This window comes from Tympanuchus pallidicinctus, unplaced genomic scaffold (assembly GCF_026119805.1).
Source record: "Tympanuchus pallidicinctus isolate F22 unplaced genomic scaffold, pur_lepc_1.0 scaffold3, whole genome shotgun sequence".
NCBI lineage: Eukaryota > Metazoa > Chordata > Aves > Galliformes > Phasianidae > Tympanuchus > Tympanuchus pallidicinctus.
Window position 1 is genome coordinate 104,271,784 of NW_026294747.1, and position 26,612 is coordinate 104,298,395.

Consider the following 26,612-nt stretch of genomic DNA (forward strand, 5'->3'; position numbering starts at 1 on the left):
TTAGAAGCAGAGTAACAGCAAGAAGTTGCCCTTTGTACAGAAAGACTAAAATAGATACTTTTGCATGAGGAGATTTGGGCATGCCGTGTGAAGCAAATAGCTTTCCTACCTGGATTTGGCTTTCTTTCTTTTCCATACTTTTACTAATTTCCTGATGGCAAAGGCTTATGCTCATGAGAGGGCATGGATATGTGAAGTCACTGCTGAGACCTGGGGGAATGGGAAAGGTTTTGCTGGCATCCAGTGATGCATCACACCTGCTTTCCACCACCAGGTTGTTTTTGGGCAAAGTTCCAGCCTTGGAGCCTTTTACAAATCAGGATTTAGTAGGGGCTCCAGGATTCCTGGAGAGGAGCACAGCCGTCACGCTGGGAAGCAGAGTTGTTTTACCTTTTTGGGAAGCCTTCCTTGCTGACAGACTTGAAAGACTAAAAAATAATTACATAAAAATAGGAGCTAAGGAGACAGGAGGAATGCAAATCAGAGAACAATGTCTAAACACTCGGTTGCAAATAAAATTTAGAGAGCTTCTGAGGTTCTTTGGTGCTTGGCAATATATCTTACCTCTGAAATTCTTTTTTTCTCTCTCCCTCACTCCCAAGCTGTGCAGCAGCTGTTTAGGTTGTATTTTTTTCCTCTTTTGAAGCCAGTAGCAGAGTTTGTTATTGCAATGACAATTCTTATTGCAAATCTGTTTTGATTTTTTTTTTTCTCCAGCCCCTATTTTACTTTCTTTTCAGGTTCACACCTTCATGAAATCTGTATTATTTTCATAACTCATCTTTCACCCACCATGTAACCTCTGTTCTAGTTGTAGTGCAGAGGAAGGATTTATTCTGAATGAGAACTGATAGAACAGAACTTAATGGTGCAAAAATGCCCAAGTAGTTATTTTTTTTTTCCCATTTCCTTTGCACTATCATTCAACTGGGAATACAAATACTTTCCTTGAATTGTTTTTGCTGCATTCATTGCTTGATGCAAGAGTGATAGTTTGCTGAAACAATTTGCACACAAGTGCAAGTTTCTTCTGTAACAGAGAAACTGAGCACGATGGCTTGAGCATGATTTTTGTCACTTGGATCTTTTGTGAGTCTGGATCCAGCTATGCATCTTCTGTTATTTATAGTTCCTTCTAGGTGTATTCATGACTCTAAATCATTTTATCTCATTTCCTTTAACCTGCACATTTGATATGAAGTTATTTCTCTCTTTTTTTCCTTCTCTTTGGTTTCTGCTGCAATTCATTCTGCTGGAGTAGAACAACAGTGTTGCATAGGAATGGCAAAGCATCTGAATCAGCCCTGGAATGGCACTGCTTCTGTATTGCAGCTTTGGGCACAGGGAGGCAACATTTCTCCTTTAAGACTTTTTTTTTTTTGCCTTAACTCAGTTCTGCCAGTTAGCAGTTAGCTGGGGAAAAGATGGAAGCGTAAGAAAAATTTACTAAATGCATCCTGGTAAATGTTTTGTAAATGTTGGATGTGGAGGCCAGTGCTTCAGCGGATGGATTCTTCATACTGATTATTTTCCATTTTGATTCCTACTTCAGATTGTCCTGGAGAACAGTAGTCGAGAAGACAAGCATGAGTGCCCGTTTGGCCGAAGTAGCATTGAGCTCACAAAGATGCTGTGTGAAATACTGAAAGTAGGAGAGCTACGTAAGTTGGCCCGTTTGTTTGACCTCTAAGAATCACGGAGTGAGTTCAGTGGTACATGAAACAGTTATTTAATTCTTCTCAGTATGCTTATATATTGAACACTAACGTTCAAAATGACCGCACCTGTTTTTCCATGTATCATACTGATTTGCAGACATTCCAGGAATGGGAGTGGAGTATGGGAAAGGGGCATCCTATCTTTGGATTTCCTCTGAGTGAAACAGGGCAGTGGCATAATTTTCAGAGTGATCAGTTCATGTCCCACCCAGTGGCTTGGTTAACCTCAGTGGAGGAGACTTCTTTCTCTTACCATTCCATGGGTTTATCTTTGGGTTGGTTTATGAATAGAACAATCGTTCATTTTGAGATTGCTTATCTACTCTGTGTCATTTATTCTAACACTGTGAAATGAAATACTGTATTTTAATACAGAAGGAACGAGTTTCTAACTTCTGGAGATACAAGTATTTGTGTTCTAACCTCTTTGTTCTCAGACTTTTGAGTTGGGGGTTCAGTTATTGTATAAAGAGAATATGAAAGTCATTCTTGCTACCTTAATTTCAGAAAGAAAATTGTATCTTTATTTAGAGTAACTGTACAGTTTGAAAACGTGAGGGTAGAAGAAAAACTAAAAGTTTTCCCAGGAATAGCTCGTGCTCTGGCTGAGGGAGTTTGCTTTTAAATGCCTTAGTGCCATTTCCTTTGGTGTTGCTTAAGCTGCAAGTCAGTGGATGATGACAATGTGTTTGTTTGCAGCAAGTTCCTGTGGTGGTGCCTTTTCGTAGCTCTGTGAATTAGTACAGGCAGGTTTGATGTTGAGAAATGCACTGGTGCTGCTGTTGATAGCAACCAGCTGTAGCACCAGTGGTTTCTGTGAAGTCTCACTGATCTCCAGATCGTCTGTTTCTGTATGTGGCAGCAAGGTTGCGTCATAGCTTTATATTCACAGGGGAGGGAGCTGAGGTTACTTCTAATTCATCTTGATGATTCTCCTGTTCACCAGTACACTTCCTCATTGCTTTTGTTTATGTGGAATTCTACCTGTAACTTCCAAAGGCTGTGATAAAGCACACTTTTACCATGATATACAGGAAACAGATTTTTTGAAAATTACTACCACAGGTGTGCATCCTAAGTGACCTGTGATCAGGAGTATATTTTGTTGAGAAGTGCAAACTAGAACTGACGTGTTAGGAAAATATACATTCAGGTGTTTGCAAATAAATACTGTACTGATGAATAGAATTGGACGTCTCAAAAATCATCAGCTACAGTCTTGGGCTGAGGTGTCTCTGCTAGTTCATAAGTGTTATGTTTCAGAATATGCATTTAAAGCTGCCACTGTTTCTTTAGAAATTCATAACTGGTCGTTATTGTACAGGGATATAGAACTTGTTTCTAATAGTTTCTGAAGTCTATAATTTAAAAGCTACAATAAATTACCTTTTACTCATGAAATATTCAACAGTAAAAACTTCCTTGAAGTGCAGAGTAGATAAAAGCTGCTAGACTGTCCATTATTTATGAAGAGCACTTTAATGCTGATTATATTGCCTTTACTCCATTGCATTAAATACCTTGAGGCAGCAGGAAGACATTTTACCATTATTTTTGGTCCTTTCAAGCACTGCATCCATCCTAGCAGAGCATTAAAGCTGACATCAGACAGTCACATTCTCACTCCAGCATTTGTTCTCATCCCCCTCCTACAGGGTAAGGTTCTTTGACACTCCACAACTCTGATGCACTGACAAATTTGCCAGGAGCAGCCCATTTGTATTTCCCCCTTAGTAGCTATGAAAACTAAGATAACCTCCATCATGACATATATGCTTCAGAGAAGAACGTCTTCTCAACAGACACTTGGTTTTATAGGCAGACAGTAATGCTGTAGTTAAATAATAACAAAAAAATCACCAGATTTTAGCTGATGGATGAGCAGTGGATCAGTGATGTGTGCCGACAGGCAGCTGTCCTCAGTGCTGTCACAGTCTGAAGATGCTTATAAGCCAATATCATTGCATGCCTGGAGTTATTCTGTAGTTAAGGCAAGTCAGACTGAGTACGTTTGCTGTATTTTTTGAGCAGGACGCAGATGTTGAGCTGCTTATGTTCCCATGTGATTGTTTTGATGGGCAGTGTTTAGGGGATTCTGGACAAATCTGCACTCAGACTTTGACAGACCACAGGGGTCTATGGCACATGTCAGAGATGTGTATTGTTCTAAAGATTCTGTCAGATAACATCTTCTCTGGGTATTTCTGCTTTCTTATTGTGGAGAATTTAATTTTCACGGGCTTCTGTTCGACTTGATTCGTTTATAGGACATTTTTCATCAGAAGAAAAGATCTGAATGCCAGTGCCTTATAACTCCTTTTATGCTGTTCACGTATGTTCTTGCTATAGATTTTATTGCAATTATTGCCCCGGCTGCAGAATTGAAATGGGCATCACTGTCTCTTTTGTCAAATAGAACGTGCTGGGTATTTAGTAGGTATATAGTAATGCTCGTGGTTGTGCCTGCTGAGATGAAGGTCATCAAATCTCACGCTTCGAGGAGTAAACTGATTGCTGCAAGGGCCTGGAAGTTTTTTTCTGCTTAGCACAATCCACAGTGTGCATTGTAGGGTGTTTTTCTGTTCTTTCCCTGAAAGCATATTGGTCACTGCATGATCAGCATTATACACTTGAGGGCATGCCTGGGTTGATTTTTCATTTTGCTTCAGCAAATCCAGTATTTTTGTAACTGAATGCCATATTTAATTTTTTTTCCCCTTTCTTGAAAGCGAATTGCCTTTTCACCCTCCTCCTCCTCCTCCTCCTCCTCTTATATTTAAATAGAGAAAAGCCCCAGAAATAGTAAATAAAATTAGAAAAGGGAATTTTTAGCACTCATGCTTCTTCTTCCTATTTCATCTTCTGGAGACTCTAGCATTTAAAGAGTCAGGAGGTGTTTGTTAGGAAGCTGAAAAACTTATCTTACCAAGGAGGTATTTTGTAAAAGATAGCAATTTAAAAATAGCAATCTCAAACTTTTAATCCTATCCTTAATGCATAATAAAATAGTTAAAAAGAAAGTCTAATCTCCTTTATTGTAGCTTTTTAGCTGATTCATTCTTACATATACGCATAGAATAGAAACACAGAGGCACAGAATCCCTAGAGTTTGAAGGGACCTTTAAAGCTCATCTAGTCCAACTCGCCTGCAGTCAACAGGAGGACTCAGAACTAGATCAGGTTGCTCAGAGCCTGATCCAGCCTGGCCTTGAATGTCTCCAGGGATGAGGTTCTGCCTCATCTCTGAGCAATCTGTTCCAGTCCCTCACCACCCTCACTGTAAAAAGCCTTCTTCCTTATATCCACATCTTTATCATCTTGCCCAAACAATCACTTCTCAGATAACCCTTACTTGTAGCAAAAGTTCAGCAGATCTTAAGGCCACATGGTAAACACCATTCAGCCAGCTTTGAAAACGATGTCAGTAATGGGGGGAAAAAAATCTAACAGCTGTGTTGATCTTTAATTTTAAGGGTTACTTTGGAAACGTTACCAGCAAATTCCATTCCAGGTATAGAGACATTAAATATGCTCACTCTTCTTATGCAAAGTCAATAACTTGTGAAGTCATCTGAGTTATGTTTTTGTGTGCTATTGAAATCTCACTTTATCAGATATTCCTCCCCTCCTGTTTGGTGGCACAGTCCCTCAGGAAAGAGAGAATGAAACTTCTTTTTTCTGCAGGAGATCTTTTCTTTTTTTTTCTTTTTTTTCTTTTTTTCTTTTTTTTCTATTTTGGAATTAACCTATTCTTAATTTAAAAAGTCATGATCTCTTCATGTCTATGGTAAACTTTGGAGTTCCTGCAAAACATCCACTGTAATCCCTGAGAACACGAGCAAAGCTGCTGCAGGCACCTTTTGGACAAGATAATTCATTGCTACCTCTGTCCTGAGGAACAGTAGACAGATGTTGGAAGGTTACTTTGTGTACGTGGCACTATTGGCCTCAAAGTTAATACTGTTGCTGGGTTGGTCAGAGAGGCACCCCACTCATGGTTTTTTTCCTACTGTCTACAGCCATACATCTGCTTTTTTCAGTCTTTGATCTCTCTGGAGCAGGAACTGTAACTTGATTTGTATTGTGCAAAGCTTAAGCTTCTCATGTTCCAGATGTAGGACTCCTTAGTTTCTTTAAAATTACATTTATTCGTTTTTCTGTAAGCATGGAGTGTGGGGAAAAAAGAAAAATCATCACTTTAGTGGCAAGAAAGATTTGTGGATGTGAGGGAATTCCTAGAAATTGATTCATTTCTGCAAAGACAACAAGAGGTAAACTTGATTAGATATGCAGAGCTCTTTCATCTGGTAATGACAAGGACAGCAAGAACCAAGACCTGGATGTTAAAGCCTGATAAATTCAAAGTAGGAATAAAACACAGACATTGTCAGTGTCAATTGTTTGTGTTTGTCAATTGCTGAATTATGGAAGTAGCAGAACAAAGCTGCAGAATGATGGAGAGGAAAAAAAACTGTTGATTTCCTGTGATTAGTGGGATGTGTGTCTTTGGCAAACTGGATATCGTGGTAAAGTCTGTATTTTGTTTTAACGTGGTCACTGGAAGCAAATTTGAGTAGGATTTTTAAAACTACAATGAATAATGTAGTAACATGGGAGTCTGGGCAGGTGTATGACAGCATCCCAGATGACATGGGTAAATCTGTTGGATTATTGCCAAAGGCAAAGCCAACTGATTAATTATGATCTTCAAAATGTGTTTCATTTTGAAAACTCTGCATTTCTTCTAAGCATTGGAGAGCTATTCAGGCTTTTGAAGTTCCTGTCTGCAGGTTTGCGTGTTCCTTCACACAGCTGACATATAGCCAAAAATTTGCTTCTTATCTGGAAACATTTTTGGACACTTTGCTCATTGTTTAGTGTCATGTTAATCCTGAACAGATAGAACTTAAAAGCAAAATGATCTTTCAGTCCATTGTGAGCCTCCCTATTTTACTTCCTGCTATTATAATACAGGTTGATTAAAAGTAGATGAGGTCTTCTGGACTTTGTCACAAGTTGTGCTTCTGCTCTGCAGTAACATCTCATGGTTTAACAGCACTTCCATGCAGCAGACTGGACATTTTGCAATTGCTCTGTTTAAAAGAGGCATATAGTTGCCAAATTTATTGTACACAGAATTGAGCAATGTTTAAAAACTCGACTCGGTGTTGCTTTAGTAGCAACTTTCGGTGTGTTTTATATGTTGCTTTGTGTACTTCAGAAATGCTTGTGTAGGGAACACTAAAGAATTTTCAGGTTGGAAGTAGAAAGATGTGCAGGTGAAAAAGAGGAACTCAAGGTTTTGGAAACCCAGCAAGATTTGGGGGTTAAAGGACAAACCCATTAATAGTCTGCTAAAATGAGAGCCAGCTTGAGCAGTTTCCTATGTTTCCTGAGACAAGGCTGTATTTGCAAAGGCTAGAGAACATTCAGAATTCTGAGAAATGCATAAGATTTTGCAGATAACATCTCTTTTCTTGAGCAAGTGAATATTCTTTAACAAGCCCCTGCTGATTTGGCTCTGAGGTAGTTGAATGTGCCACTCATTGTCCCAGGTGCTTCCTACACATGCATCTTCATGGATGCTTTCATGGCACTGGAGGCATTTTCGGGTTGCTGTTGACTGGGCAATCAAGCCCTCTAGCAGAAAACTTTAATCTTAGATTTTTTTTTTTAACCTTTGTTTATTGTAAGTAAATACTTGATAACTTGTTTCTCCTTATTTTTGAAAAACTTTTTTTTGGTTCACAGTAAATATCTTTTTAAAAATTGAGCCTGTGAGGGGGACTTCAGAGCTTTAAAGGTATTTTAAATCCAACTGGGTTACATTTTGCTGTTTCATGATGAAGGATTCAAAAGGAAAATAAAGCCACCCTTGAAAAGAAGTGCAGCCCCTTTAGCTGTACTTAACTACTCTGCCTGTGGCATTCTCCATGCCGGGATTAGCAGAAACTTTGCTGCAATTTTAAGGGAATATATCTTACATACACGTCAAGGAAGTTAATTGCTTGTTTTATAACATTTTTGTTCAATTTGATCAATTTCATAGCCAGCTTGTGTAAACCAAAAAATAATTTCAGTGTGATTTCTAAATATAAAGCTTTAATGCCTTCTAGTAATGGAGAGGAAGGACAGTTCTGAATTCTGGGAGACGAATTCCAAATAACCTGGAGAGTTGGCTTATGATACAAAAACAAATGTAAACATGGTATGATGTCAGGGGATGGAGCTAAGGTGAATCCTCAAGATGGGGTTGTATTTCCTCAGTCAGTTATAACCCAAATGTTCACTGCCTCTGTTCTCCGCAGACTTAAAGCTATTCATTTTATAGCTAGCATCACTAAAACTACTTGTGATAATTTTGATGCAGGATGCCCCTACTTCTACTCAAGGGATCTAATTTCTCTCACATTTCTTTCCCTCATCGTGCAGGTAGGCCTGTCCACACTCTCATGATAGGCCCTCAGAAGCCTGCCTAATTTCATCTCACCAGTTTTTTGGTGAAGCAGTACTGTGCCAGTTGTGTGGCTGTATATGCTGCTAAGTCATTATGGGAATGTAAGTATGTGCTGCCTGCTCCAGCAGCTTGTCACAGGGAGCATTTATTAACAGGGAGATGTGCATGCACAACACACCTAGACTCCTGGTCTTTGTCTTTGAAACCAAGCTGCTGTATGAATTTAGGCTCTCCTAATTCTTAATATTGTGTACTGGGGATATCTGAACAAATTAAACTCTTTGTGGGAAGTTATTAGACATACAAATGATTTTTTGAAGATTGTTACTTGCCCTCAAGTATCTTTCAGTGCACTGTGCCCTTTTCTTGTAGAGAGTTGTGACATTTTCCTGGATCTTTCCAGCAGAAAAAAATCATGGCTTAAGTTTGACATAACCTGTTATTTCTTGTCCTTGAGTCTTGTTCATTACAGATGCATGTACATAGGTTTTATTCTTCCAGCTTCAATTGCTGTGTCTTAACTCATTCAGGACCAAGCCTTTTGCTTGGTTTTCCTAGGCCTTTGTATTTTGTATTTACATAGCTTACTAAGCTACTTGCTAATGATGCCCCAAAGTGACTGGTGGGCTTTTTTTTTTTTTCCTCTCTCCTAATTAACACTACAGAGTATCAGTTTAATTATTCTATTGAACATCTAAGAAAGGACTCATCATCCCCACTTCACATCAAAGACCCTCTTGATGTCAGACAATTAAAAAAAAAAAAAAAAAAGCATTATTATGCTTTATATTAGCTAAAAGCTGTATGAAGTGACCAGGAACTTAAGAAAAGTGTTGGAAACTTTGTTCATCTGAAGTAGGTTTTCCAGGCTTGAAATATATTTGGTTGTTTGTATCCATACAAGTACTAAAGAGATTGTTGACATGATCACAGGATCACAGAATCATAGAAGGAACTTCTAGAGATCATTGAGTCCAACCTCCCTGCTAAAGAAGGTACCCTTCAATAAGTTGCAAAGGTAGGCATTCAGACAGGTCTTAAATATCTCCATAGAGGGAGACTCCAAGCCACTCTGGGCAACCTGTTCCAGTGCTCCATCACCCTCAACATAGAGAAGCTCTTCCGCATGTTAGTACAGAACTTCTTGTGTACAAGTTTTAGGCTGTTACTCTTTGTCCTGTCACTACAGACCACCAAGAAGAGCCTGACCTCATCTGTTTGCCTTTCACCTCCCTTTAGATATTTATTAACATTAATCAGATCTCTGCTCAGTCTTCTTTTCCTCAGGCTGAATGGACCTATGCTACTCAGCCTTTCCTCATGTTGCTCCAGGCCCATAATCATCTTTGTTGCTCTCCACTGGAGTCCTTCTGGAGATCCCTGTCTTTTTTTGAACTGGGGTGCCCAGAACTGGACACAGTATTCTGAATGAGGCCTTACCAAGGGCAGAGTAGAGAGGGAAGATGACCTCCGTTGGCCTTCTGGCTATGTTCTTTGTAATGCACCCCCAGATACCATTGGCTTTCTTAGTCACAAGGGCGTACTGATGGCTCATGGCCAAACTGTTGTCCATCAGAACATCCAAATCCTTCTCTGCAGAGCTCCTCTTCAGCAGATCATCCTTAACCTGTGCTGATGCATGCGGTTATTCCTGCCCAGCTGCAAGACTACACTTGCTCTTGTTAAACCTCATCAGGTTCCCTCCCTGCCCAGCTCTCCAGTCTGTCCGTGTCTTGTTGAAAGGTAGCACAGCCTTCCAGTGTGTCAGCCACTACTCCAAGTTTTGTATCATCAGGAAACTTGCTGAGGATGGACTCTATTCCTTCCTTCAGGTCATTGATGAAGATGTCATGCAAGAGCAGACCCAGCACTGACTCCTGGGGAAATACCATTAGTTACAAGCCTCCCATCAAACTCTGTGCCACTGATGACAGCTCTCTGAGGTCTGACAGTCAGACAGTTCTCAGTCTACCTCACCATCCACTCATCTGTCTCAGACTTTCTAAATTTTTTAACAAGGATGTTGTGGGAGGCAGCGTCAAATGCCTTTCTGAAGTCAAGGTAGATACCATCCACTTCTCTCTCCCCATCTCCCCAGCCAGTGATGAATCACAGAATCACAAAATTGTAAATTCTAAATTAAATGGCATAATATAAGATCACAAAAGATCATACCAGATTGGCCAAGGATGATTTCCTCCTTGAATCCTTTTTGACTATTCCTGATAACATTCTCTTCCAATTGCTAGGATAGGGTATCCAGAACAAGGTTCCGTTACCTTTCCAAGGATGGATGTGAGGGTGACTAGCCTGTAGATTCCCTTATCCTCCTTCTTGCCAGTTTTGAAAACTGGAAAGACTTTGGCTATCCTCCAGTGTTCAGGCTCTTCTCCTGTTCACCAAGACCTTTCAAAGACAATACAGAACAGTTCAGCAGTCACCTCTGCCAGTTCCCTCAGCACACATGGGTGCATCTCATTGGGGCCAATGAATTTGTGTGCATTGATTCTTTGGGATACACCAATCTTGAGCTTGGAAAGAAGTAGTGTTTAAGTGCCAACCAGCTCTCATGGGTCCCCTTAGCTTCTTACACTCTAGCCTATGGGATACTTCCAAGTAGATCTTTAAGAGGCCAAAGTTAGCTCTCCTGAAGTCCAGGGAAGCAATTCTACTTATTACTTTGCTTCTTCTATCTAAGATCTTCAACTCCACTCTCTCATGATCACTGCCCCCAGCTTTCACATCCCCTAGTAGCACTTCCTTGTTATTGAGTACAAGGTCGAGTAGCATATCCCTCCTCATCAGCTCCTCCACCACCTTAAATTTACTTTAATAAGCTTCTCACAATAAATCCTGTGTGTAATGAGTCCTTGGGTTGATTGGTTGCTTTTCAGCTGGATTCCTTTCATTTTTAAGCTTATCTCAGCACAGAGTATAGCTGATATTTTCATAGTACAATTAAAAATAAGACCTATGATAACTTGTTCTTTGGGCTTCTGTAGGCACTCAATGAGAATTAAGCATTGATCAGCAAATCAGAAAAAAAGTGATCAACCATACATTTTCACATGTTCATCTTCTACCTTTGAGAATATGTTGTCCTGTGTAATAGCCCATGATTATGTTTTGCCATGAGCTTATAATCTGGAAGGGAACAGAGTATCATGAGTGTATAATAGAATTTTGCTGATGTGCTGTATTTGAAGGCATTACAAGTGTTGAGGATTACTTGTGAGCTGGTATTGTGCTTTACAGGCAGATGTTTGGAAGCAAGTCCTGGAGTGTGTAGCCATCAGTCCTTTCCATTTCCTTCTTCTTGCGTATTATAAAGGATGATTATAATTTGTTCCTTGCATTTGGAAATTACATGTTTTGATTTTTGCGAACATTTACCACATCTACAGGAATTTCAGTGCAACCAATCTAGAACTGAACCTGTTGAATTCCCTGACTGTACTTTATCTGTGCAATGCTGATGTGCCATTTAATTTTCTTCCTGTTTAAATAGCACACCATCATGTTTCAGGAATGTTTGAGTTGCATTTTCAATCTTTACCCTAATATTTGCATATGAATAAGTCATTGAAAAACATGTAAATTTTATATCACTGTGAGTTTGTTATCAAATCAAATGGCCTTTAAGAGTAATTGTAGAAAGCTACTATCAAGTGAGGAGATGGAATGTGACCATGTTTAGCTTTTCTCTTTTCTTATACCGTTAAGTACCAAAGTCTTGGAACTGATTCAGAATTCAGGAACTGATTTCAGAAATGCCAGTAAAATGCTGGAAGGTGATTTCTCCTCCTTCTCCCTCTCCTTCTGTTCTCCTTCTCCCTCTCTTATGTGAAGTTATAGTTGGATATTTAAAACTATTTTGCTTTAAAGGTCTGGTTTGTTTGCTCCAACTGGGGAACTATTCCAGTCTCTGCATTCTGCAATCTAAAACACAAAAAATGTTGCTTACCAGACAATTCAGAGCAAAAAGAAGACGAGGCAGTCTTCCTGCAGCATTTTTAAATTAGGAATGGACATCCTAAGGCTGGTTTAAAAACCACACAATCTCTCTTATTTGGCCTTTTTTAGACGTCTGTTTTTTTGAGATACCTTTCTCTGCATGCGTTGGGATGGGTTTAGGAATATAAAATAGAGGTACAGTTCTCGAATGTTCTGTTGATTGCAGTAGATTGGATGGAGTTTCAAGGTGACAAAAAGTATGTGTGACTTTTTTAATAACTTCTGGATTAGGCATTAGAAACAGTAGGTAATGATGGAGATGTTCAGCTGAAATTTTCAGGCATCTTCATGAGTGTTAAGGTTTAAAATCTCGTTGATTTTATATCCCTTAAACTTTCCTGTTAGCTGTAGTAGCAGCATCATCTTGCATTACTTAGCTCTGAAAAGGCTGAGCTGACCCTCAGACAGACACATTTACACATCGTTTCAGTGCACTGGAATGGCTATTTGTCTCTGCTCACTGACAATGAACAAATAACGAAGCATTTCCATCATCATCAGTTTCTTTCCTCCTCTTTTCCACCTCCAGATTCCAGGGGTGGGTGGTGACAACTTGAAGTGATTAGATATATTTTCAGATATCTATTCATTTTGAATGTTTTTTAAAAGGTTCCTCCTTGTCACTGCTAAGTTATGAATTTTTAAATGTTTTTACAGATGTTTGGTAAAGCTGCTACAGTCACTGTTAAACAGAAACGGGCAAATTTAGGGAAAAAAAAAACCACCTATTATTCACTCCTGCTTAAAAGTTCCTCTGCAGTGTACGTGTTCCTTTTATTTTCCCATTAAATGAACTTCTGCAAAATCTGATCTTATGGTACAAGTATTAATGGAAAGCAAAGCTTCACGTGCACGAATGGTCATACCACAAGTGGTGTTTCATTGGAGATTGGATTTCACTTAATACAGCAGGGAACAGTTCTCCCCCAGTGTCTTGCTGGAGCTTTGACACAGAGGCAGTTGTAAAGGATGCAGAAAGGTTTGACGTCACGCCTCAGCAGTAGGTTGTACTCAGCAAGTTTGTGTACACAGAATGTGCTCTTGCATAATGGCTAATTTACTCAGCTATTCTCACTTCCCCTCGAAATTCAGAGTTGCAGTAATCTTTTGCAGGATTTCGTACAGGCTTATAAAATGTTTAACCATTCAGAAGAGAGAAGCAGTACCATATGATTAGCATAAGCAGTTGAATTGCAGTGTGTGTGTCAAGTATTTATGATCCCACCACGGCTAAGCAAAACCTATGTATTATTTTTGAAGAGCAAGATACACTTTATTTTTGTACCACCTACCTCATGGGAAAGAAGAGGAAAATATAAGCTGGGTTAACCTGAATTCAGGCACAAACAGAAAAGCATTCGGAGGTGTACAGCTGAATTCTCATGCACTCTTTTCAAATGGGCACAATTATGTGAATATTGATGTCTGTCTCACTACGGTGGCTCATTCTCACCAGGCTAAGCAGCCCCAGTGGAGGAAGCCTTTATGTTGGTATAAAGAGTTCAAAATTGCTGTGTTGTACTAGGTTTAAGAGTCTCTTTTCAACGCTCTTTGTGTCTAAATGCTCTTAATCTTCTCCCCCAGCAAGGCAGCTTTGTACAAACGTGTCTACAATATTGTAAGTTTTTACAACAATGTGAAATGTTTGTAGTTTATGGACTTACAAACTTGCTGTCAATAGCAGGCAGCCGTGTGAAGGTTTGTTGTCCTGCATGTTCCTGTGGTATCAGTTCCACAGGAAAGAGAGAACACGTTAACAAACCAGGATGAAAGCTAGGTAGTTAATCTACGTATCTCCTATCAGAATTAAAGATTAGGTAAAGACAACGTTGTGTGCATTAAGCTTTAATACATCTGAGAAAAGATACATTCCCAATATTTTTTTGAGAATCTTTTCTTTGTACTTTGCTGAGATGTGATTCCAGTTCCTTTCCTTGTTTTCTATATGAGTCTGGCTTTCCTGTATCACCCTCAGTGTCTGATGCACAGAACGATGACTCTTGGAACCACAAAAACACATCAAGAGGCAAAAGAGGAGTCCAGACTTGTCCCCTCTGACTTACCACATCTGGTATAGCAACGTTAAAAAAAAACAAACAGTTGTATTTGGGGAAAAACTGCATCTAGAGGAAGCCTGTTTTATTTCTTTTTTATCAAGCATTCGTTTTTAAGGGTATGCTTCTGTAAATCATCTCATTAGAGGGAGCCCATCTGCTCACTTTTCTTCCAAGTCAGGCACACTTTGTTGTGTGCTTGCATACACACAGCACTCCAAATTCCTGTTCCACTCAGCGCTGCCTCCCTGTGGACTTGAGGCAGGAGGAGAAAGATTAATGATGTGGGAAAAGAGAGAAAGTTGCATGCACTTGAAAACTTGTATGGAGTGGTTTAGTCTTTCTCCCTGAAATGCCAGACATGTGTGAGTAACGAGAAATTTGCTCAGTTAAGCTACGGTAACGATGCTTATTGGTTGTACCTGGGCTCCAATGCTAAAGGAAAGCAAGGTTTGTTTTTCATATGCTTAGATATCACATACTTTTTCATCTTGTTTTCACTCGTGCCCTGCTCAACATGGAGTGAAACCCATGAAACATACAGAATATTTCAAAGAAAATTTTTTCTGCTATCTTGAGTCTTTCAGCTTTTCCATCCAGATAAGCCACATTACAGGTCATCTTGTGGCAGTTTCTATTTTACTGCAATGGGAATATCTGTCCGAGATGTGAGAGAGGGATTGCTTCTCTCTCACTCCCATCTCGGAGATGAAAAGAACCATACAGCAGTAGAACTTCTGTTTTCTGAATTCCATTTTATTACATAGACATTTCTGAGGCGATGTGAGCTATGACTTGAGAATTCCCAGGAGCAAGACTTCAGCTTTTTTCCCTTTACCACCTGCATTTTTCATGTGCCAAAGGCTTTTATTATAGCCTGATCAGAAATCTCTGGAGTACCATTCACAGGGAACAGATTGATGGTGTTCTAAATCTTGTGGTCTTACAAATGTATATTTAATCTTATTTTGGTGCATATAAAAAGCTAATTGTGGTTTTAAGATGTAAAAGAATCAATTTAGTGACAAATCTTTAATGCTGATAGACTACTTGCATTTCTCATAGATGTATTATCTTTTCATTATAATCTCTTCATTATTCATTACACCTGGAATTTCAAAGGTCAGACCAAGGATGTGTTCAGTGTTCGTTGATACAACTTAGACCTAAGGAGGGAAGAGAAAGGGAAGTATGGCATATATGGGACCTATTTCTCAAAAAAATTCAGCTGTCTTCTGTCTGTCTCGTGTGTCAGGAATGAGAATGATGGCTGTCATTCCTGTTCTGATTGATTTGTGTTAGTATTGTGTTAGCAGCAGCTCTGCAATGGGTTGCACTAGGCTTTTTCAAGATTTCATATGCACTGGAAGCGATGTTTATTTTTTAATGGAAGATAAAAGTGGCTTAAAGTAGGGGATGCCTTTTGAGTGTCGGCATGGCCACATCATAGCAAAATTAGCAAGGGTTTAGGCAATGGCTGAGGCTTTGTCCAACAGTGACTGGTACCTTTGAATGCCTCAGCTCTGCAGTGCTTTGAGCTCAAAGTCCACTGGGCTCCATTTTCTATGTGCTGAATCACCTTGTCAGAAAGCAAGGCCTTTACTGCTCTTTACCACCCAGAGGTAGAAACTCCAGAAATTAACTTTTGAAAGCTGAGATCAATGCACTCAGTAGAGATTTTTCTGCTTTTGAGACGTTGACAGTTTCTTTGAAATACATTGTTTGAGTGCAACTTTCTTCATCTAGCAGAAGTGTAACGCTGGCAATATTAAATATGATGGAGTCATTGCTTCTGGAGGTGAAATGTCACTGATGTACCAAAGTGAAAACTTTTGCTTTCTGGGAAATTGCATGAACCTGTATCTCATCTCATCTTGGTGAGCAGGGAATGCAGCCTCCTGGCAGAGAGAGAAGAGTATCACAAGGAACCAGATAAACAATGTGTTCGGAGGGGAAGGATTGCAGGAATGGGAAGTAGGTGTTAGGTGCATGATATAGGCAGTGATATGGACTGCATGTAGCAATAAGATCGTTTCCTATGAAATTAAAGTTTTTCTATCCTTTCCTGTCTCCTGTATTTATAGTCATCCTTTTTCAAAACAGTCAGTTGGCTTACAGATACTGATTTCTGCAAGTCACTTTAGCTTTTGTGTTGGTTGAAGATGAACTTGAATAGATACCGTGGGGCTAGAAAAGGAAAGAACTGATGGATTTTGTGATGGCAGGAGCAGAAATCAGATTCTTCTGTGCCACTCAGAGGAACAGAGTTGAGCAGGTGTGATAGTGGCACAGCTGAATGAGTATTTAATACAAATGTGGCTAAGATGGCAAAAAGGAAGAACTGCACTGTGTGGAAAAGAGTTTAGTCTTCCTAATGTTGGATGCTTGTAGGCTTTCACTAATTCATTAAATGATGTAGATTTGCCAGCTTGAGCTCACAAATTTCATTCCATTAATGAAATTTAATTTTTCGGTGCGTGACTTCTAGTTGACAGGTTTATAGCCTGCCTGTCATTGGCATTCAGTGGCAGAAGCCAGATGTTGATGAGGCAGGTGTTGCAAAAAATTCTTTAAATTGCTCTTTGTTGCTCAGTTTTCACTGAGCAGCAGTTTCAGCTGAACTGTGTCTAGTTCAGCTTTCATTCAACTGAAGCACATTTGAGAAAGATGCAGTGAAGGGAGCATTTACCTAAATGTTCTTGTAATAAGTCTTCCATCTTTTTGAAAGCTCTTAACTATTTGCAGTGAAATTTTTAATTAATCAATGGAGAGGTTTCGTTTGTTTGCTATCTTGGGGATGATGCTTGATGGGCTTTTTCCTTAGTCTTCTTTCTTAGGGCTTTTAGTAAGACATACCTTAATAACCTTAATCCAGTTTCTCCAGAATAACTCATTAATTCTCCCAGCAACCTGTCAATCGCCTGTGCCAAGGAAGATGAGTCTATAGCTGGATACTGAGCTAGAAAGTGTTGCTTAAACAAAGCTTGGCAGTTTCAGGAAAGAACTGATGTTGTCATTGAAAATACTGTTGACTGGAGTTGTGCATGTTGAGAATGGTGTCCATGTGTGCTTGCTGGTGCCATCTGCTTCCTGGGCTTGAAGGTTCTGTGTGTTTCATAGTTGATATGCATGGATGGCACAGTCAACATCCCAAAGAACAGGAGCACATTTTCATTTCAGTTCTTCCAGATGACCAGTGATGTTTTGTCAGTTAGTGTTTTTGAGGTGGATTGGTTGACTGTATTCAAGGTTTTCATTTGTTTCTCAATTAAAACCTGGATTTTGTATATGTGTGTATGTGTGTGTGAAATTTTCTATTCCCATCCAATTCTTAGGTTAAATAAATCAGGTTACAGGACTATATTGAGTCAAGTTACTATAAGAATGGTCGTTGTTATTTCCGCTATAACATTATGTGCAGTACTTTATATCAGTAAATTACAAAGCTTTTTATAAAGAAGAGTTCAATATTATTGCTGTGATTTATAGGTCACTCTGTTGGACATAATAAAGCTAAGAATAATATCCAGGCAGTAGCCTCCTAATGCTGCCAGTATCACTAAAGTCTTTATGCATTGTAGTGTGCCTAAAGTTTATAATGATGCACAGTGGAATGAGAACTGCGAGGTGTTTTTCTCTGTTCTGGGGAGCCTGGTTCTGTGTGGAACTGAATGCCTCCCTTTAAGGTCCATTCCAACCCAAACCATTTGGCAACTCTATGGTAAGATTCCTAACTGGGTAAAACAGAAAATGTCAGGTTCTATTTATGGTGGTTAACTTTTTTTTTTTTCTTTTTCCATGACTTAATCTGGTTTTATGGTGAGATAAGAGGAGGATTTGGAAATAAAACTGTGTTATGAAAATTGTTTGTTTGGCTACACTTTGGAGACATGTGTGGAATTAAAAAAAAGAAAAGAAATTGACATCTTGTGAGGGAAGGAACTGAATAGCAATTTACTCTCCTCTGTCTAGTGATACTACCCGAAGTAATAGACTTGAATCTGTAGTTGCAGTGAAGTGAAACAGTTATAACTACTTTGCATTTTTAAGGGCAGGAAAAGAGGGATTTTTTTTTTTTTTTTTCCCCCAAATTGTAGGTTAAAAAAAGAAAAGGAAAAAAAAAAAAAAGAATGGAAAGAAAGTTGGATTGCTTTTCTTGTAGAGGTTGAGTGACCGAAGAACTATCCTCACTAGTTACTGAAGGCAAATTCCCTAGAAGTGCTATATTTGTGCTGTGTTGTTTGCTTTCTGGTACGAATGAGAAAAGCTTCTCTTTTAATTTTCCTGCTGAAAGAAACTTGAGAGTGCTAATTCAGCAAAGGCACCTTGCCTCGCTGTGTGACTGAGTTCGAGAAGACTTTCTTAAGTGAAAGCATGAGCAGAGTCTATTCTCCTATTCTAATTCAGGGCTACCTTACATTTTTGAAAGTATGTAAAACATAATTACGTATGGTACAACAAATTTAGGCACCTGCCTGAAATCTCTATGTCATGCACCTTCCAATTTTCATAAACCTGTAGTTACTGTCATGACCCTAACAGAACACATGGATTCTTTGAAAAGCCTCCAAGGAGAATTCCTACCTCTTCAGTTCAGGCTGTAAAGTGAAATGGGCATGCTTAGCCCTCAAGCAAACAAAGGCACCAGTTCATTGTTTCACCTAAATACAAAAAGAGCATATAGAATTACTGTAGGAGGACTAGTTCATTAAGGACAAAAAATTTAGGTAACAACCAGACACTGAAGTTAAATGAATCCTTCCAGTGAATTCTTCAAACTTGATGGTTGGCTTTGTTCTGTTTTCCTTTTCTCTATCATGGCTGCTTCTGTAGTCTGTAAATTTCCAGAGAAGTGGTGTTTTTTTTTTGCTATAAGGGCTGTTACTGCAGTGTATTTTCTGCGTGGCACAAATACGTGGTCTGTGTGGGAACGTGCAACTGAACATGCTCTAGCAGAGGCAAATTGCCATAGCAGCCGGGTCAGAGCCATCATCTCAATCACCAGACAAGAGCTAAGCTCACATGGCGATGCCCTGAGAATTGCTATTCTCTCATTAATAGTCTGATATTCAAATTTTATTGAGAGAATCTGATTCACTGTTGTGAATTTGAGCAGTGCTGGCAATCAGGGGCATGCAGAATTCTCCGTGAATTGATAAGTAGAGGGGGGAAAAATGGTTACAAATCTAGTGATTCTCCAGATGGTTTAGGAAATGTAGAGGAAAATGGTGACTAATGCAACAATCAGTTCCAATGAAATCACAGTCCACTTGAGTTTGTTCTCTTGGCTGCTTATTAGAAGTGCTTCTAAGAGGCAACATGACGTCAGTGATAATGCCTTATCACAGTTGAGAAAATGCTAAACTACAGCAACAGGCCCTGAACTCGTGGTTATTCTATGCTCAGAACACTTGTAAGATAGTCCCATGGGCTGCGTCATTAAATTTGAGATGAGGTATTTAATTTCATCTCAGGTTTTGTAGGAGTGCTTGACAGAGCATGATGTATCATTATATTGCATGGCTGTTAGACTTCAATGTATCTTCTGTTATGCTCATATATTACATACAGTTTAACCACCTGGTTTGCTGGTATCCCTTTAGTGAAAGCGTCAAGATATTTTAGGAGAAACTGTTCTATTTTGGTCTTTAGAGCTCCCTGCTGGCACTAACAAATGTTTTTCTGTTCTGGTTTGTTAGATGCTTTGTTTCAAAGGCATGGAAAAAAGTGAAGAAAATCTCTCTCAAACCAAAAGATGTCCAACATAAAACACTCATTAAGGCCACTCATTAGCGTTCAGAAGTACTGTAATGCACAGCTGACCCACTGGATGTTGTCTTTATGGTGACCCGAAATGGGAAGTGATGCAGACAAAAAAAGATGTTCAGGGCGATCTTTTATACTTACAGATAAAGGAACCAGCACGGCTTATACATCACATGCAGAAAAGCTTGTGTAGAGCTTAAGAGTCCTATACAGCTTGTTACCAAAAATGAAGTAAGGCGTGCAGTTCTCCTGTCACTGTAGGAAAATGCGTAGGATCTCAAATACTTCTCTGTAGAGCAGCAACAGATACACCTCAGATGTCGGTGCCTCTTGCTTTACACAGCACAGTCATCATCACACTGTCTTGTCCTAAATGCAGTTAGGAGACAGTTGTGAGAAAGCTCAAAAGTAGTGTTTAAGCATTGGACACTGGAACTTAATCCTTCTTTACTCCCCTGTATATGAATACCCTGATGCTACCAAAGCCTGGTATCTTTGCCAAAAAAATATTTTCTCTCTATAAAATGCATAATAAAATGTGTTAAATTGCCATCGTTTACACAAATGAAAATAAAGAATGAAGAATGCATGCACATTGTAGAACATAAAATCACAGCCCGTGTTTTCTGCCTGTGTTGGGAGGCTTTGCATTGGTGGGGTAATGGAGAAACCTGGATGCCTAGCAGAGAATACTGCAACTAAGCAAGATTTGAATAGCAGTTGAGAGATGAACAGAGTCCATGAATTACACAAGCATTTTAGTTCATTGAACTTCTGTCTTCACTGGATTTGTAGTTCAGTGCTTACACTTCTGACAGGGAAGCGTGGATGTATGCAGCCTAGTTTTGATGAGCGTCTTTGTGTGTTAACCTTTTGCCAAATAACTCTTACTATTTTAAAATATTCATTTAAAATGTGGTTTGTGTCTTTTTTGGGCCTGTTCAAATGAGTCAACTCAGACGTTTTATAGCTGCTCCCAAATTATGTTGCAGTTTTAATTGTCTGCTTATGAGAAATGAAAGTCAAGCCAGAATTGTTTAAATTTGTAGGTAGTAGGACTACAAATATGGAAAGCGAGTAGGATGGTAGTAATTTATTTGGGATTCTGTGCAACTTCAATGCATTTTAATGAATTGAAGCTTCTCACTTTTCATACGAAGGTTGGAACAAATGAAAGGCCAAACGTGTATCTGATGACCTTATATGTTGCGTCCTAAGGTGCTGGCAAGGCTCAAATGCAAAATCTTTTAAAAAAATAACATTTAAAAACAATACTTTAAAAACAACATGGCTAAATATTTAATATTCGTGCTGCTTTTTATAACAGTGGTGTATGAAATGCTCCTTGGAGTCTGTTTGGTGTTGTCCTGTATCTTACAAAAGGAAAGCAGTTCCAGAAACTGCAGGATTTCGTTTTACAGGGCTGGAAAGAGAGGTGCTATGCAGAATTTCATTTAGTCCTGAAAAACTTAAGGACTACTTGCTGATTTAGGGTTTGATTTAGTATTTGGCTTTGAGACATCCAAGATGAATGGATCTGAATTATGCAAAAGACAGCCCTGTTTAATGCTGTGGAATATATTTAGCTCATTTGAATTTACATGTAAAGTTCATCCATTGTCTCAATGGAAATTACTTTCTGCTTACTCACGTGTTTGCTAGATGTGTTTTACTGTGTCTGAAATAAAAACAGACTTAAAGCCTCTTGTTGGTCTGTGTAAAGAACAGCTCGATGACTTAAAATCATGGAAGACCTGCAATATGCTTTTTCCCATTAATTTATGGAAGAATCTTCTTTGCAGTTAGTGAGTTGCTGGTTTAAGACCATTTTTCTAATTTGTTATAATATCTTGATTTTGCTGTATTTTAAGCAGGTCATGAAAATAAAAATATTATGAAAAAAAAAATAATCTGGACAGACTGGAGACTCCCAGCTGCACAGAATGTTGCTTAATAGCTCAGTGAGCATAAATACAAAGTCATCTGTTTTTACCTTTCAGAGCAAGAGCTTTCACTGCCATCTGCAAGTTTAAAAGTAACCTTTTGATTTCAAAGTAAAGAATCAATGGTGCCATACTAAAGGATAAGAAGTAGCATGAACTGTGAGAGAATCAGCACTCAGCAAACTAAGATTCTTACAGCTGAGGAAAGAAACCAGAATATGGGGCACTTGTTTTTTGCTTTTGTCACCTTTGTAGTGTGAATATGTTTCCACTGTTTCTCATTGTGGATAGTCAAGCGTTGTTGCATTCATCAGCTCTTCCCTGACAACCCAAGAAACATCTCCCAAGGTTGAAGATTTTCATCAACTAAGTCTGCTTCACTGGCATGTTTTAATCAGCTTCACCTCACATTGTAGTGTTTTAGAAAGCACAAACTCGTGTCTTCTTCTACTTACGTTTGCTTTAAGTTATAAGGCAGCTTTAAATCCATGGTGGTTGAAAAGAATTCTTTGTGTTAGCATTAAGTGTTGGCTTTTCTTTAGACTTTCTTCCTTCTCGTGTTTCTACCTTTTCATTTCCTATTTTTAAATTTTATTCAGCAATTACAAAGGCAAGGGTTTTTTTGGTTGTTGTTGTTATTTTTAGTCTGTTTTCTTAGGAAAATGAAGCAAATGTGATCAAATTGTCTCTGTGTACCTGTCCCTGTCCTCAATACTTTCAGTATGAGTCATTTTCAACATAATTTGACAGTGTGGCGATGGAGTTCTGAGAAATTTAGAGGAGAAAGCTTTCTGAATACCTGATTTTCTTCACTGTATTCTCCTCACTGTAGGGAGAATCATTGTAGTAATCTCACACTTCATTAGATATCAGCAGATCCTTGTTGGATCTTGTGGATCCAAGTGGACTCTTAAATGCACAGAAATACAACTCTCTGTGATGCCTACATTCACTGAAAAAATAACTTCCACAAGGCTTAATTTTCTTATACCATTGATTCAATGTGCAGCTACAGCTGAAAGGTCAGCATTGTTGCCATCATAGACCAAGTAGATCTGCTGGTCTTTTTAAAGTGACCAAGTCAGAGCAAGTGGATGACTCCCTGTCACAGGCACGAAGTGTATGTCAGGGCAGGAAACTTGGTATCCTAAGTGGAGTTTCTTGCTGTTTAGCATACGCCTTGTCTATGGGCTCTATCTACTTCATGAGCCTCCAGAACCAATGGATGCAGTTTCCAACAGAAAACAAAGATGGATAGCAGAGTACATGAGGTGGGTAATGTGACTGCAGGTCCTCTGTGAAAAGCATTGGAAATGAGAGGTCTTCTGAAGTGGAGACTGTTGAGATAGGGTCAACAGAGTTAGTGTTAACAGAATGCCAGAATTATTAAATGCTGACATAGGATAATGGTCTCCCACTGGCATATCAATGAGAAGACATTTTAGGGAAATTAATGTCAAAGTCAGGCAGGGAGGTTTGTGTTTGAAGGAAATATTGATCCTCTGGTACTGTACCAGCATACAATGTCTTTATATCCCTTGTATCGATTGATTGAGGTGCTATCAAGTATTTTATCTGATTGATGTTGGTGCAATTAACATTGACAGTTGTTTTCTTTAACATCATTAAGTTGTTTACTATTATTGATCATTTCAATTGGTTTAGATCTGCTCTATTATAGTCCACCATGTACTTTCACATCTAAAACGTACAGTTTTAAGTGCAAGAAGTTTAAAGTAATCCTGTGCAAAAGGAGCCCTGTCTAAACACTCGATCACAGGAAATATTTGTGCTTCTGGAAGGAGGTTGCTCCTGTTGTGAAATGGTTGAATATAAATGGCACCATATCGAAATCTGTTTTTGTATGATGGAACACAGAAGGGAAGATCTCACCATTACATTTGGTGCAATGCGGAGAAAAGTATACATTCCTTTGTGAAAATCACGTACTCCAGCCTGACTTGCATCCATAGAAAACTATTGATCTAGGGGCACAGGAATGCCCTCTTGTAAATTTGAACTGACAAAATGATTGATGGCAGCACTTGCAAATAGCACTATAAGGCTGGGCAAATTTAGATAAAGTGAAGTCTGGTTGATCTGGATGAAGTAACCTGCTGGGCACTCCCCTTAGATGATAAGGGACCAGCTGAACCTTATTTGTACTCCAAACACCTGCCTTCCTGTGGTGCAGTCCTTTAGAAAGTGGTTTGACCTTTAAGGAGGCATGAAGGGCAGCAGTCTTTCTAGAAGAGGTACACATGCTGAAAATGAGATCTGGAGAGCAGGCCTCCCTACTACGTGTTTATGATAGATCTTGAATTCAGACAGGTGAAGTGCACTTTTTTTCTTCCTTTTCTGTTTTATGGAAGGCACACTTCTGAAAGGTTTCTAGGCCAAGTCAACCTGTGATAAATAAGGTCTTCACAAAGCTTAAGCTTATGGCTACGCATTGACAAATTACCCTCATCAACTTTTCACTTCTTGTCTTCCTCTCGGACACAGACAAGGTCAGAGATTTTTTGCATCCTTTCTTCTTTCACTGAGTGCTGTTGGGATCTTTTTCACAATCGCAGCCATTCGTGTCAGATTTCTGTTTCCAGAAGAAAATCTGCACCTTGTCTGTTTTTAAACAAACACAAAAAGCAATGCTGAAATGTATGGTCTTAAGCAGATGGTAATCAGGTAATTGCAGTTAATTCAGAGTCTGTTTCACATGCTTTTATTCTCTGAAAAAAAATCTCTTTTTTCTCCGCTTTCAAATGTTTTATATTAAATATTGTGGTAGCATTTGTATTTAACTATTTCAGAAGGATGGTTTACTATCATCTGTAGGTTATCTGGGACATTAAAAAAGGGTAGGCAATTCTTGTTCAGTGAGATCTGGTTTGCATTTTCTTCCCCTTGAAAAGACCTAAAAAAAAGTTAAAAGCTTGGAAAAATGAAAAAAATTGATTAATTTTCATTTATGATAATAGAAGAAATAATTCATGGAAAATTAAAAAGTAAATTTAAGTAATTCTTCCCTGAAAATGGTATCATGGCTAATTCTTCTCAGATCATAACCTGGGGCATATTAAGAAGTTATTCTTTAATCTTCTTTCATGTGTTAACTAAGATATCACTTACTGTATATTGGTTTGGAAGACTTTTCTATCTATAATTTCATCCTTTCTCTGCAGACCAGATCATGGGACTTCCCTTTCATCATTTTTAGAGAAACTTATTCTCCCACAAATAAGTGAGTCAAAATCTAAGCCTGGTACAATTTGACTTGTATTGCCACAATTAGTCCCAAGGTCTCCAAAATTACTATAATAAATAGAAGGCCTTTAAAATATCTGATTGCTCTCTGTACAAAGGTTATTCATCTCGTTCTTCTCCTATGCAGAGACGACAAAGCCAGTACATAAAGCAGTGTTTTAATGCAGTTCTTCAAATGCTATTTCTAGAAGGCTTCTTGACACTTGTCTGTTTGAATATATATGCAGGAGCAAAGTTTTTATGTGAATTGTCTCTTTGGCTTCTGATGCAAGCTCTTCAAATTAATCAGAAGAAACTTCCTTTAGAAATATTTCCAAGATGTACTCTGTCTTGAGATGTCTTAATCCTAATAGAACTAGGGAAAGTACATAGGTACTCCTATTTATTTCCATGGAAGCTACAATAGATACAAAGAGCACAGTAACACTATTTGGTAGATTCCATTCTCAGCTACAGAACAGTATTTTTCAACATAATCACCACCTCTCGTTACGAATTTTCCTCAGAGATGAGCAAGAGCCCTCATGCCACAATCGTAAAAACCTTCACCAGCAGAGGTGATCAGCTGTTTCACAGCTGCTTTGCCAGCATTGTTGCTAGGAAACTGTTGTCCACTCAGTCTGTCTTTCATCAGCCCAAACAGATGAAAGTCATAAAAAGCTAAATCTGACTTTGCAGTGAGCGTGATAAGGACAATCCAGACAGATGGGTGATGTGCTCCACAGTCTTCAAACTGGTTTGGGACCTGGCATTTCCATGTTCCAAGAGAAAGTCTATCTTTTCTGGCTTGAATCTGGAAGTTCAAGTCTTCTGCTTAGTCAGCATCACAATGTAGTGGTCAGAGTTGCACATCACCTGCTGAGGGCCATGTCCTGAACATTTCTTCATTGGGGAATTCACGTGTCACCACTCCATGGACTGTCCTTTGGACTCCAGCTCATTAGATGTGACACCATGACTTGTCACTGGTAGTGATGTGACCCAGGAAACTGTCATCTTCAGCCTCATGTTGGTTCAATAGGTCCTGACAAACTTTCATACAGTGTTTTTTCTGTTACTAATGATGCTAACTTTGCAGTATTCTAACACTAGCGCTCTTGTTTCCAATGCATCGAAGCCAATATTCAACACAGTTTCCTGGTCATAATTTGCTGATTCAGATATAGGGGGTGATTGGGAAGAGGAGCTTGAGGGCCTCGTGGTGATCTGCAGCTCCTCATGAGGGGAGCGGAGAAGCAGCACCAAGCTCTGCTCTCTGGTGACAGTGGCAGGGCATGAGGAAAAGGCATGGAGCTGTGTCAGGGAGGATCTGACTGGGGGTTAGGGACAGGTTCTTCACCAGAGGGTGGTCAGGAATGGGCTCTCCAGGACAGGGATCACAGCTGAAGGCTGCTGT

At 39.1% G+C, this 26,612-nt stretch overlaps 1 protein-coding gene across 8 annotated transcripts in view; it reads left to right on the plus strand.

The window, feature by feature from the left end:
* ELMO1 (engulfment and cell motility 1) overlaps positions 1 to 26,612 on the plus strand; it is a 290,733-nt gene that overhangs the window by 141,938 nt on the left and 122,183 nt on the right. For all 8 annotated transcript variants that reach the window (XM_052695784.1, XM_052695782.1, XM_052695789.1 and 5 more), the window contains one exon: positions 1,553 to 1,661. In XM_052695784.1, the coding sequence (XP_052551744.1) occupies positions 1,553 to 1,661 (109 nt within the window). The remainder of the gene's footprint in view (positions 1 to 1,552; positions 1,662 to 26,612) is intronic.